Genomic DNA, 12188 nt, shown 5'->3' with positions numbered 1-12188 from the left:
CAATTATGGCTTTTTTATTTTTGACTTTTAACTTTACTTTTTCACTTTGCTTTTTACTTTCACCTCTCTTTCTCCCAATAATTCCGATTGACGTGGCATGCAACTAGCCTCGCCTCACTTTGAATACGCGAATCGGACCGAGGGTGGCGATAGGAGATGCACTTCTGCCCATTTTATATTTGGAGATGTAGAGATCGTAGCATTCTAGATCATATTCTCATAATTATCCCAGAATATCGACTTACGGTGTACAACATACTCCATAGTTAGTTAGTTGCTCTGCTACTGTACAACATATGACTCAACCCCGTAGCGGTCAGCACATCTACCCAAGCCCACCTGGCAAATCTCCTCTTCCTCCACTCCAAAGTCCGCCATTTGCTCACACGAGAGGAACAAGTAAGCAAAATGCCCACTTAACGTCGATAGGCTCATGCACCTCGCTCAGGGCATCCTGAACAGACGCCCCATCCGCCAACAAGAATCCACATTGGCTCCCCGCGATGACCTGGCAGGGACCCATCTGCACCCTTCCAGCCATCCAGCGTTTCACTTTCCCAAAGTTGGGCCCCGAGGTATCCGAAAGCGGCCAGGCACAGGAACAGGAACAATTTCCGGTCTGAGTACCATGCTACTGGGAGTACGAACTGGCATTATTATTTCTGTGCTCACCAAGTATGGAGCACGGAATGCAACTTGGGCCCTGGACACGCCTCGTCCTGGACCGTTTCAAATATCCCGTGCAGATCGGGTCCAAAGCATTGACTTGATCGTTTGGCCAATCGTCTCGGGGACCCCACTGGCCTGACTCCATACAGAGTTCACACGTTCCTCAGTGCCCACCTACTATCGAGGGGAGACATGCGGTGTTCTGGGTGACACCTTTTCGCCAGCTTGGGCAGGATTTTGGAAGCTGCTAGCCTAGTTTCGGCTCTGTTTTTGGTTTAGAGTCACACGGCATTTATTCTGACTGGCTCTTGGGGGAAATGTTCATGTGGCCTCGTTTCCCGGCGTCATACTTCTGGCTATAGACTTGGATTCCTTCACCGTATATATCTTTACCGACTCCATTTAATCTCCCTTTTCCTTCCAGCCACCTTCGTTTTATCATATCTCTATTCTCTTTTACTCTACGTGCTAGTATCCAGGCACCCTAACTTCAACCTTCGCAATGCCTGTCTCGCATATCACCCTGACTGTCGCTCACCTCCCGACCTCTACCTCCTTCTACTTATCATGTTTACAGCCATTGGGATACCAATTCATCGGTCGACATGACGACTATATAGGGTTCGGTCAGAAGCAGGGGGAACCTGCTGATTTCTGGATGACCGAGACTAAGCCTGGGTAAGTGATATAGAAACCCTGTCTCTCGACAAAGCTGACTTAAACCAAAGATGTCCTCCTGGTGCAGTCCATGTCGCCTTTCCAGCCCCGTCGAAAGACGCTGTCGGCTCGTTCTTCATAAGCGCTCTTAAAGCCGGCGCGAAGATCCACGGCGAACCCAAAATGCGAGATTCGCAATCTGGGTACTTCAGTGCAGCCGTCATCGACTTCGATGGCAACAGCGTTGAAGCCGTCTACCGGCCTGGCGCTGCCTCGGTGATATCCGCCGCCAGCGGGCCGACAATGGCTCTGCTGGAGGGTTCTAGCCGCTCTGTGGTCTCAAGGGCGAGCAGTAGAGCTAGCACTGCCAAGGCGGAGAGCATCGCACCCCCAAGGTCTGAGGCTATGTCCGAAAGATCCGTGGCAAGGTCCGACACTAGATCCGTGGCAAGATCTGAGGCGAGATCTGAAGCCCGATCTGAAGCAAGATCCGAAGCCCGATCAGACACCAAGTCTCGCGCAGGTTCCAAAGCACCCTCAGTCTATGAGCGGTCTGCACCATCTATGGTCTCGCGCCAATTCCAAGGCCCGCCACCACCGTCATACACCATGCAGTCGCACGCACCGCCCCAGAGCGACGACGGCAGCATGGCAGCCAAGACCATCGTAGGCACGCTCATTGGCGCCGCCGCAGGCGCAGCGATCGCCTACGCAATGGTCAAAGGCGACTCACAGTCAACGGCCCAAGAACATGAACCAATGCAGTTCGCAAACAGCTTCCCCCAACTCAAAGCCGCCGCACAGTCCTTCTTCGGCAACGACGACCAACAATCCCAATTCCGCGCCATCGAAGCTCCCGCACCACCCCGCAGCGCCTACACCACCGCCTCAAACCCACGCTCAACATTAACGCGCAGCGTAACCTCCAAGAACCCCCGCGCCAGCACAATCTACGACGGCTCCGAGTACATGGAGAACCCTCGCCGCGCTTCAGAAGGCAGCATCTACAGCATCCCAGAAGACATCCCGCTCCGGGCAATCGAGTACCCACCCGCCAGCAACGCCTCACAGAAACGCTACGCGTGCGCCCCGTCCACCTTCATCAGCAGCTACCACGAAGAAAAGATGCGCGCGCCAAGCAGCGTGCACAGCGCCTCAACGATCAAAGCGCCGCAGAGCACGGCGTCGCGCTCGCACAAGAGCCAGCATGGCACGCACTCACACGCCGGCAAGGACAACGCCAGCGTTGCCTCGTCCCCGCGCTCAGCGCGCAATATCCCCCTCCCCACCGGCTCGAACGCAACATTCTACTCCAGCCCGAGTATCCACAGCAAGGACGGCGGGAAGTCGCATTTCTCTGCGCGGAACGTCCCGCTTCCTGAGAGCGTGGTGGATCTGGACGTTGCCTCGCAAGTCTCGCCGGATGACTCGATTAGCCAGGTTGGGTTGCATCCGCATCGCCACCGCTCGCATCGGTCTGGGAGTTCGAAGAGCTCTAGGGCTGATGATCGTGTCAGCCCGGCGGATTCGGTGAGTCAGGTTTCTCGGGCTAGTCAGCGCACTGCGAAGGAGGGGTCGCGGGCTGGGAGTCGACGGGGAAGTCAGGCGGTTTGATGATGCATGTTTTGAATAGGTCTGCCTGGTTCCCTCCTTCTTTTCAGGGGGCTGGGTTTGATTTATTTTGCATTTTGCTTCTTTCTTTCTTTCTTTTGATCCTGGACTTGCTTGGACTTGCTTTGAGTCTGGGTTTGGTTCAGTCGCATGGTTTACGACAGTTGATTTGATGGATTTCTACTATTCATTTCTTTATTTGCATTTACACAGATACATATACATACATACACATATAGGGAGTTTGGATTTGGAATTGGGCAATTGGATTGCATCAAGTGAATCAATCAGTGTTTGAAGTTGTAGTTATACGACGTACAAACTACAGTCTACAATATCAAAAGCTCCTACACAAGATAGGCCCTGCCTAGATTGTGCTATTTGGATAGGAAAAGATAAAGCCCCTTAAAAACCCCTAAGCGCAAGACCCAAGACAAGGGCGATCTCGAACTACTATCTGAAACTCTCGAAGCATTACCCACCGAGTCTGAAGCATCGCTAGTACAAGCAAAAGAAGAACTGGAGGAAACTCGGCAGTGTCCATACTTCAATCCTAGACGCATGGGGCGTTTGAAAAAAGAGAAGAAATGGATGCCATGAATGCATGAGAATTTGTCATAAGGATCGTTGGATATGGAAAGTCCCAGAAACTCAGCCCAACAAACAAGGTCAAACCCGGCGGAAATGGAGTTTTCGGCACCGAAGTAGGAAGCAAACGCGCGCAAGAACAGGTGCATTTGAAATTAACACACTGAGTTTGGGAAAACTGAAAACGTTTCTACGACCACAGGTACGCCAGGCTTTCGCGGATTCTGAATCTAGAGCGGGGCAAGAAAGCGGAAAGATGCAGAGCGACGTTGAAATGACACCGATAAAAAGTGGTCGAGCGAAATAGGGGCCGCAAGGAGGGTTATTGAGGGATAGATAGAGAAGACATAAGAAGCGAAGGAGTAATCAGATTTGTCGTTTCACTCAAATAGCGTACTTCCGCGTCCACTCGCGAGCCGTCGCCTCGTAACGGGGTCGGTCGGTCTTGTAGACGTGCGCGATTTCGGGCACCAGAGGATCGTCCGGGTTGGGGTCTGTGAGCATGGAGCAAATGGAGAGCAACACTATGGGCCGTTAGAAACTGTGTGCAGAGAATGAAAAAAAGGTCTTGCTCACCTTTAGAAATGGTGAGAGCAGGGCTCCATTGGTCTCTCAGGATGTCCAGGCAGATGCTGCCGTTCGAGTTGATGTTGGGGTGGTAGATGCGGGTGGTGAAGTTGACCTTGGGGGGCTTGAAGGGGTAGTCGGTAGGGAAGTGGATGGCAAGGAAGAAGACACCGCCAGAGTATGGGGAGTCACCCTATATGGTCTATTAGTATCATGAATCTGGTGATGAATCTCCGGAGCTCGCAAAGGGCCAAATGGCCCCAAGGTCCTCCAGAGCACAGACGAGAACAACTTACAGGACCCATGATGGTTGCTTGCCAGTGGAACTATAAGAGAAAAATGACAAGTCAGTCATCCACGATCTCCTCATTGATATCAATATGGTCAAAGCCGGGGTTGTGCCCCGCCAGATGGCGCCGAGCAAGAAAACGAGAGTTGAGATTTCATACCAGATCATCTCCAACGGGACCAGCGGAGCAGGACGAGGGTGGATCCCTAGAGGAGAGTTAGATTCATGGACCACAGACGATAGCAGAGATAGCATCAGGATAGGCTTACCGGCCGAGGTCAGCGAGTTCCTTGTTAATACGCTTGAGAGCCATGACGAGCAAAGAGAGAAAGGTGAAGAAAGTGGAAAAGAAGCTGGGCGATGGATGGTCAGTTGATGCTCAAAGTTCGAGATAAAAACAGATCTTACGATTACGCCTTTGTGTGGAAAAAGAAGAGGGAAGAAGATAATTGGGAGTCTCAAGAGGAAGAGGGGGAAAAGTGCCCCCATGGGCGGAATCGATTCTGTCGGTATTGTACGACCCAATACTGTAATTACCGGGCGCCCACTTAACACATGATGACTCAGCTGGGCTGATGTATTGGAGAATGAGGCAGAAGTAGATAGAATGGGAGATGTGTATGTATTGTGATTTAGTATTGCTTCATGAAAGGCAATGCCTAGGGCTGATCGAATTTGGGCTCAGGAAAAGGCATATACGGAGTACTCCGTATACAAGACGGCATTAGCAGACAGGTGGATATTTCAAGTGACCAGCCTGATACATAGAGAGCAGTGCCTAACCGGGTAGACACATATACACATTTCTAATATGGCCATGTCCAATTTTATACATGTCATACACTTTATATCCAATCCTCTCCCATTCAATATACCTCTGTATGTATGGAAACCCGTATTACACCGCATGATACTGATACACTGCCCCTCGATGATGTCACGTGCGGGTGAGGCGTCCGCAATTTCCCGCTTGTCCCAAAGAGGAAGGATCTATCCTATACTCCTCAGGGGAAGCTCCTGATGTCTTACTGGCTACTCCTGTAAATGCGATGTACCTCTTTGAAACATCCGATTGGGATATAGTCTATATACAAATATGTTCTTTTTATTTTCAGACAAAGGCCTGCTTGCCCGTAATGGCACGGCCCAGGATCAAAGCTTGAAACATGCATTAGTCTCAGCCGAACACAATCAGGCAGAGTTGACTTACCATGGATATCGCTCTGACCTTCGTAGGTCTGCACCACAAACAGGTTGGCCACATGGCGGCCGATATGATACTCGTCGCTGGCAGCGTTGCCACCGAAGATTTCTTGCAGACTAATACTATGTCAGTAAAGCAACCCAGAAAGACAAAAAAGAAACCTACGTTCTAGAATTAGCCAGAGCACGATCACAGTTCTGACGCTTGATCATCGAGATCATCTCAGGCGTAGCCTTGCCAGCATCCTTAAGACGAGCCACCTGGATCGCAGCCAGGGTTCCGTAAGCAGCATCCGTAGCAGCGTTAGCCAACTTCATCTGAATAAGCTGGTACTTGGCAAGCGGGTTGCCCTTGAATTGCTTGCGCTCCAGACTGTACTCGCGCGCACGGGCAAGACAATCCTCCAGGGCACCCATGGCACCAAAGGCAATTCCCAAACGGGCACTGTTCAAGCACGTAAAGGGACCCTTGAGGCCTTCGACATCGGGCAGCATATTCTCCGCCGGTACAGGGCAGTTATCCATATGGATCATACCAGTGACGGAAGCACGCAGGGCAGTCTTATTCTTGATAGCGGGGGTCTCGTACGACCCGGGCGTCGCACGCTTACGCTCCACGATAAATCCACGGATCTTCCCAGTAGATTCAAGCTTAGCCCATACGAGCGCGATGTCAGCGATGGGCGAGTTCGTGATCCATGTCTTGCTGCCGGTGAGCAGGTACACGCCCTTCTGCGTGGGGTGCTCCCGCGCCACGGTTTCCATGGACCCAGGGTCGGAGCCGTGGTTGGGCTCTGTCAAACCGAAGCAGCCGGCGATTGTGCCCTTAGCGAGGCTAGGCAGGAAGCGCTGCTTTTGCTCTTCTGTGCCGAACTCGTAGATACCGGTCATAGCCAGCGAGCTCTGAACTGACATGCCTGATCGGTATCCCGAGTCCACGCGCTCAACTTCCTTGGTGATGAGGCCCGATGCCACGGTGCTGACACCGGCGCATCCGTATCCTTCAATTGAAGCTCCGAGGAGGCCGAGGTCGCCCATCTCTTCCAGGATTCGACGGTCGTAGTTCTCGTTACGGTAGGCCTCTGCAAGGAGGTCATTGACGTCAGTCCATCATTTCACGGAAGCAAGCGAATTAAACATACCCAAAACGCGGGGTGCAAGCTTATCCTGGCAATATTGGCGTGCTGTCTCCTGAATTGCCAGTTCCTCCTCTGTCAACAGGTCCGCTGCGACGAGGGGATCTTCCCAGTTGAAGACGGCCGAGGAGGCGTACCGGCGGCCTGCCACGGAGGTAGGACCAGCCTGGATTGAGCGCGCAGCTGCGCGAAGAAGAGATCGGTTCATCATAGCTAAAACAGAAAAGGGACAATTAACAGAGTGGAGAGAGAACAAAGTTGCCAATTGTTGCGGAAACTGGATCAAATATGCGGATACCCTCGGCAGTCTTGCAAGTTTGGGGTAAATGGAATCACCGAGCGCAATACACCAGGAATAACGGAATTACAAGATCAACAGTAAGTCGGCTTTTGTAGTAGTCCAGTCCAATGTGATTCGACAGAATCCCCGAGAAATGGGCTGTTTGGTTCCGCATGTTCAACCGACTCGGACTTTTTCGGTCTACCGGGTGGCTCTATGCCAAGCACCGAGAGACAAGATATGTTATACTCCGTAGAGAATATTTGCCTTAGTCGCATGGTGATAATTGGAAAAGAATGGACGGGGATCAAGTGGCACCAAATTCCAAATTCCCATCCATCCATATATACTGGGCAGTACCATTTACTAGGGAAATGATCTATTTGCATGGAGATATAGCCCGACTCAATTAGTAGTTCACTCTAATGTATGTTTCTAATGTTCATCATATATTCTCCTGCAACAACCGTGGTCGTCAATCATAGGCCGTTTATTACTATGTATAAAGAGAACAGCCCAGGGAAAGCATTCCAAGTCCGGATCACGCTGGCATCTGGCTCTGAAGGAAGTCAAACACTCCCGTAGGGAAATAATCCTCGTCAAATCCCCAAAGATCCGCCATCATAGGGTCAGCCGAGCCTTCCGATAGACCGGGCTCGTGCTTCCCTGGGGTTAGAGGGTGTTCAAACCCGTTGCTGCGTTCAGCGGACAGCGGTGCCACACCAAGCAATGGAGGCGGGTGGTTCAGAATAGTGTCACGCTCACCCAGCATCTGCGCTCCAGGAATTACCACCGGCTTGAAAAGAGAATGGGCTTCATGCGCAGCTAACCCCATGGAATGGGTACCAGCAGTGCGCTTCTCCCATTCCTCAAGCCCAGTCAGCATCTTGCGGAGACCCCGGGCGATGTGGTGACTCAGGTGGCGCTCGCTCGCTCGCTGACTACAGGAGACCATGAGCTCGACGACCCGGCCAACGAGAACACGCACGTAGCTCACGTCAACGTGTAGCCCTGCCGAGGCGATTGAGGTCCGTTTGCCCTGGCTCCCGGGAATGGTCCCATTCGAGCAAATCTTGGCTGTGATCTTTAGCAGAAAGACCGCGGCAAATGTGATCATGCTGTGGAGATATAGTGGGACGCCGACGAGCGCCAGCTGGATGTCTCGCTCTTCCAGACAAACCTGGAGAGTCGCAATGGCTGATTCAACAGCGATGTTAGCACGCTTCCTGCGTTCATAAGACATTTGTCCTGAGGAGGTTGACGAGTGGTATGTGCGCAGAGCAAGTGAGTTAAGCTGCAGCCGAGAGAAATGATAGTGCATATACACGGCCTTGTATGGATATGCACCGACGTAGCGACTCCCCGCTGTAGTAACATGTTAGACAATGTAGTTGTGTCTCATGAAGTCAAGACTTACCGAGTCTAGGAAGCCATGCTGACTTCCAGTCCCCTATATCGATATCGTATTGATCAATTTTGGGGAAATCGCTCTCTGGAACTTCTAGGTCGACATCTGGACCGAATGCAAAATACATTCGGGTGAGAATGATGAACAGGTCGACCTGGCTATGAAGTCGAAGATCACCTTGTGAAATGGACGGATTTTGTGTAAAGACATTGTGTTGAATAATACTAACATCTTCGTGGATCATCGGTGGTCGGCCGTATGCAATAGAAAAGTGGTGTTCCAAGGTCTGAAAAATATGAGCAAAAAACAACAACACTTTGGGTCAAACATTACTCACATAGAGGAGATACCATAGCCTCGCCTGTTCCATGTGTTCTGGCGACCCTTGTGTGGCTTTGCGAAAGAACTGGTGCAGGTTGCGCTCGGTTGCAATACGAACCGCATAGCCAGAGAGCTTCCAACTAACATCAGCAAGCCAGAATGCTCCAATGCATAGTGCGCGGATATCATCTAGGGTATGATGGTGGCCCAGCATAGACTCTGATGCCAATTTTGCAAACTCGGTATAGCATGTATCAAACGTGCGTTCCTTGGTCGGCATGTGAAGCGCGGTGACGGCCAAAATGGCAGCAGACAGCATTGATGAAGATCGTCGGACAGATGTCAAGTCTTTATGTGCTAGCAAGGCTCCATCCCATAGGTAGCGGTTGAGTACCTGGTCGAAGTGATAAAACAACTCCTCCGCTTCCTGAATATCGACCACTCCGCGCGAGATGAGATCAGTGACCAATACTTGGTCTGGGGCAAGCTTTTGTCCGGGCGAGCTCTCGCGGTTTTCACTGAGCTGTGTCACCTCGTACAGACTGCCCATCGGCGCTGTGACCAGAGAGGTTGCGCCAGTTTCCTCGCGGTCTAAAGAATATCGTGGCTGTTGTTGGGAGAAGCCATAATTTGACCTTTCAGCTGCGTCATTTTTTACATTATTACCGACTGGCTCGGCCCTTTTATGTTGCGCAAGTCCAGTATCATCAGTCGAGACGGTGGAGTCTTTCCGGCCTCTCTTGTTCGAAGGTGTCTCTGTACCACCGCCTGCTTGGTAGTATGATAGCTCCGGTAGCTGCGATCTTCTGAGCAGGTCCGTCATTGCCGATTCGATCATTGATTTCCACCTATCATAACCCGCAATCAGTATAAGTCACCGATGTAAGCACCGAAGATAAGGCACTTACTCAGCTTCGTCCTCCAGCAATGTTTGAAGACTTTTGTTCACGATACACTCCAGCCCCATGCGCTGACAGCGCGAGCATACCGAGTCAGTTGCCTTCATATCACAGCGCACCTTGTGCCGCTTACACTCAGTGCATGCCCGTATCCGTCTAGAGATCTTCGGCACATGGTGAGGGCGGTCCTCCGGGGTGAAGACACCCTGAGGGGGAGAAGCAGACGAGGCCTCGCCATTGGCCTCGAATTGAATGCGATTCCGCTTCATATTGGTGTGGAGGTTGGACTCATCCTCCTCCTGGCGCATTCCGGGGAATACAGAAAGGCGGGGTCGGAGCAGCTTCACACCGGCCGGTTCTGGCCCGAATAATTACTCATTGCCGGTTGGCCGCCTGAGGCAGACATGCATATTCAGGCCAAGATAAGACAGGAGTGGGTCCAAGTTTGGCCGGTCACGTGATATTTGCATGACACTATGCCTAATTGGGTTTAAATGGTGTCGCGCTTGCAGCCCAGCGCGTTCGCGTACTGCGACAGGTCAAGCTCAACTTCTACACAGACACAAGAATTCAACTTGAGACAACCTAAGCTCACGTTCAAGATGGGTATTAAACGTAAGTATTCTATTCCCGATTATCCATACCTCTTGCTAAATAAATACCAGACCTATACCAGGTAATCGCCGAGAATGCCCCCGATGCGATCAAGACGGGCGAGATCAAGAACCACTTCGGCCGCAAGGTCGCAATTGTATGAAATGTATAACTTACCATATATTTTCAGATGCTGACATGAACTCTCCGAATTAGGATGCGTACGTCATTGGATCACCGTCCCGGTAGCTCAAGGATCTAACCCAGAATAGGTCGATGAGCATCTACAGTTTCCTGATCGCCGTGCGCTCGGAGGGTCAACAGCTCATGAGCGAGTCTGGCGAGACCACATCCCACCTGATGGGCATGTTCTACCGTACCCTGCGGATGGTGGACAACGGCATCAAACCTCTTTACGTTTTCGACGGAGCGCCGCCGAAGCTCAAGTCTGGCGAATTGGCGAAGCGTGTTGCACGCAAAGCCGAGGCAACCGAGGCCCATGAAGAGGCCAAGGAAACTGGAACTGCGGAAGATATCGAAAAGTTCTCACGGCGGACTGTCCGCGTCACTCGTGAACACAATGCGGAGTGCAAGAAGCTTCTTGGGCTGATGGGAATTCCGTTTATTAACGCGCCGACGGAGGCCGAAGCACAGTGTGCGGTCCTGGCTCGAGCGGGTAAAGTGTACGCCGCTGCGTCAGAGGATATGGATACATTGTGCTTTGAGTCGCCGATTCTCCTGCGGCACTTGACGTTCAGTGAGCAGCGCAAGGAACCTATCCAGGAGATTCATCTGGATCGAGCGCTTGAGGGTCTCGATATGGACCGCCCACAGGTACGTATCCTGGCTATGATGTGCGCAGTCACAATTGCTAATTACGTCTAGTTCATCGATCTCTGCATTCTTCTAGGCTGTGACTACCTAGAGCCTATTCCTAAAGTGGGAGCCACCACTGCTCTCAGCCTGATCAAGGAGCACAAGTCTCTAGAGAAGGTTCTAGAATTCATGAAGAACGACCCGAAGAAGAAATTCGTCGTTCCTGAGGACTGGCCATACGAAGATGCGCGAGAACTTTTTGTCCACCCTGACGTCCGGCCTGCCGATGACCCCGAATGCGACTTCAAGTGGGAAGCTCCCAACGTCGAAGGCCTGATTGAGTACCTGGTTGGGGACAAGGGCTTTAACGAGGACCGTGTGCGCAATGGTGCTGCCCGTCTGTCGAAGCATCTCAAGACAGCTCAGCAGTCCCGACTGGAGGGATTCTTCAAGCCCGTCGCTCGCACCGAGGACGAAAAGGCATCTCTCAAGCGCAAGCACGACGAGAAGTTGCAGCAGCAAAAGAAGAAAAAGAAGGAAGATGCCAAGGCTAAGAAGGATGCCAAGTCAAAGCCGCGTGGAGCGGCCTAGTCTCTTGATGACGAGAGATGTTTTTTCCGTACTTATGATACAAAAATATTCCTGATCTAACATGAGCTGGACTGGCGTGGCGTTATATGTTTTATTTGTTTCTAATGTTTATGCATAAGGATTTTTTTCATTGCGGAAAATGACCGTTTCGCCTCGGGATCGGGTCAAGGCATGAAGTTCCTTGTATCATAGCCAAAGGTGGTCTGGTTTGAAATATAACTTGAGAAATATGTACTCCGATGCTTCTCTCTTGTTTAAGTAACCATATTTGGTCCGTTGGACGTCAGGATCAAACAAGATCAAGTAGAGCAGACACGGGAATTCCGTCTGATCCTGGGGGCTACAGTTGGGAGAAGAATCCAAAAACTGTATATTTATTATCTTCCATCTGTTCCCAACACTTCAGCATATCAAAACTCCTTTTCAGATGTTCTGGTGTAGCTATCTCAGGGGTGTTCATATTCAGTGTTCGCGTCCAGGATGTATAGATCGGGCCCGATTAGCGAGGTTACTCGAGGCCTCACAACACCAACCACGACTGATCTTCACGGAAGGAGCA

General features: G+C 51.4%; 5 protein-coding genes across 5 annotated transcripts; 2 read left to right on the top strand and 3 right to left on the bottom strand.

Annotated features, from left to right (window-relative positions):
* Window positions 1-1171: 1171 nt before the first annotated feature.
* On the top strand, window positions 1172-2940 carry N7518_003418 (VOC family protein; the record flags this gene model as incomplete). The annotated part of the gene is made up of 2 exons (XM_057184345.1): window positions 1172-1347; window positions 1398-2940. 2 exons carry the CDS (start codon window positions 1172-1174, stop codon window positions 2938-2940), a joined length of 1719 nt encoding a protein of 572 aa, XP_057045795.1.
* A 937-nt stretch (window positions 2941-3877) lies between these two features.
* On the bottom strand, window positions 3878-4715 carry N7518_003417 (putative ubiquitin conjugating enzyme (UbcD)). The gene is made up of 5 exons (XM_057184344.1): window positions 4651-4715; window positions 4542-4587; window positions 4389-4418; window positions 4102-4285; window positions 3878-4049 (listed from the first exon to the last, which is right to left on the bottom strand). The coding sequence occupies exons 1-5, from the start codon at window positions 4692-4694 to the stop codon at window positions 3910-3912; spliced, it is 444 nt and encodes a 147-aa protein (XP_057045794.1). The 5' UTR covers window positions 4695-4715; the 3' UTR covers window positions 3878-3909.
* Window positions 4716-5492: 777 nt separating this feature from the next.
* On the bottom strand, window positions 5493-6931 carry N7518_003416 (acyl-CoA dehydrogenase; the record flags this gene model as incomplete). Its single annotated transcript, XM_057184343.1, has 4 exons — window positions 5493-5539; window positions 5592-5701; window positions 5751-6666; window positions 6727-6931. The coding sequence occupies 4 exons, from the start codon at window positions 6929-6931 to the stop codon at window positions 5493-5495; spliced, it is 1278 nt and encodes a 425-aa protein (XP_057045793.1).
* Window positions 6932-7541: 610 nt separating this feature from the next.
* On the bottom strand, window positions 7542-9936 carry N7518_003415 (transcriptional regulator family TF; the record flags this gene model as incomplete). The annotated part of the gene is made up of 4 exons (XM_057184342.1): window positions 7542-8365; window positions 8418-8694; window positions 8746-9577; window positions 9638-9936. 4 exons carry the CDS (start codon window positions 9934-9936, stop codon window positions 7542-7544), a joined length of 2232 nt encoding a protein of 743 aa, XP_057045792.1.
* A 294-nt stretch (window positions 9937-10230) lies between these two features.
* On the top strand, window positions 10231-11629 carry fen1 (multifunctional nuclease RAD27; the record flags this gene model as incomplete). Its single annotated transcript, XM_057184341.1, has 5 exons — window positions 10231-10243; window positions 10294-10379; window positions 10439-10467; window positions 10495-11056; window positions 11108-11629. 5 exons carry the CDS (start codon window positions 10231-10233, stop codon window positions 11627-11629), a joined length of 1212 nt encoding a protein of 403 aa, XP_057045791.1.
* Between the last annotated feature and the right edge of the window lie 559 nt (window positions 11630-12188).

The sequence above is a fragment of the Penicillium psychrosexuale genome (assembly GCF_028828465.1).
Source record: "Penicillium psychrosexuale strain IBT 29551 chromosome Unknown utg000002l, whole genome shotgun sequence".
Taxonomy (NCBI): Eukaryota; Fungi; Ascomycota; class Eurotiomycetes; order Eurotiales; family Aspergillaceae; genus Penicillium; species Penicillium psychrosexuale.
Note: the sequence above shows the minus strand (reverse complement) of the source record. Positions and strands in the feature narration are given on the sequence as shown.

Coding starts and splice junctions, on each gene's coding strand:
- N7518_003417 (XM_057184344.1), bottom strand. CDS start 4,694: ATGGCTCTCAAGCGTATTAACAAGGAACTCGCTGACCTCGGCCG. Junction 4,588..4,650: donor GAACTCGCTGACCTCGGCCG/GTAAGCCTATCC, acceptor ACTCTCCTCTAG/GGATCCACCCTCGTCCTGCT. Junction 4,050..4,101: donor TGCTCTCACCATTTCTAAAG/GTGAGCAAGACC, acceptor AACGGCCCATAG/TGTTGCTCTCCATTTGCTCC.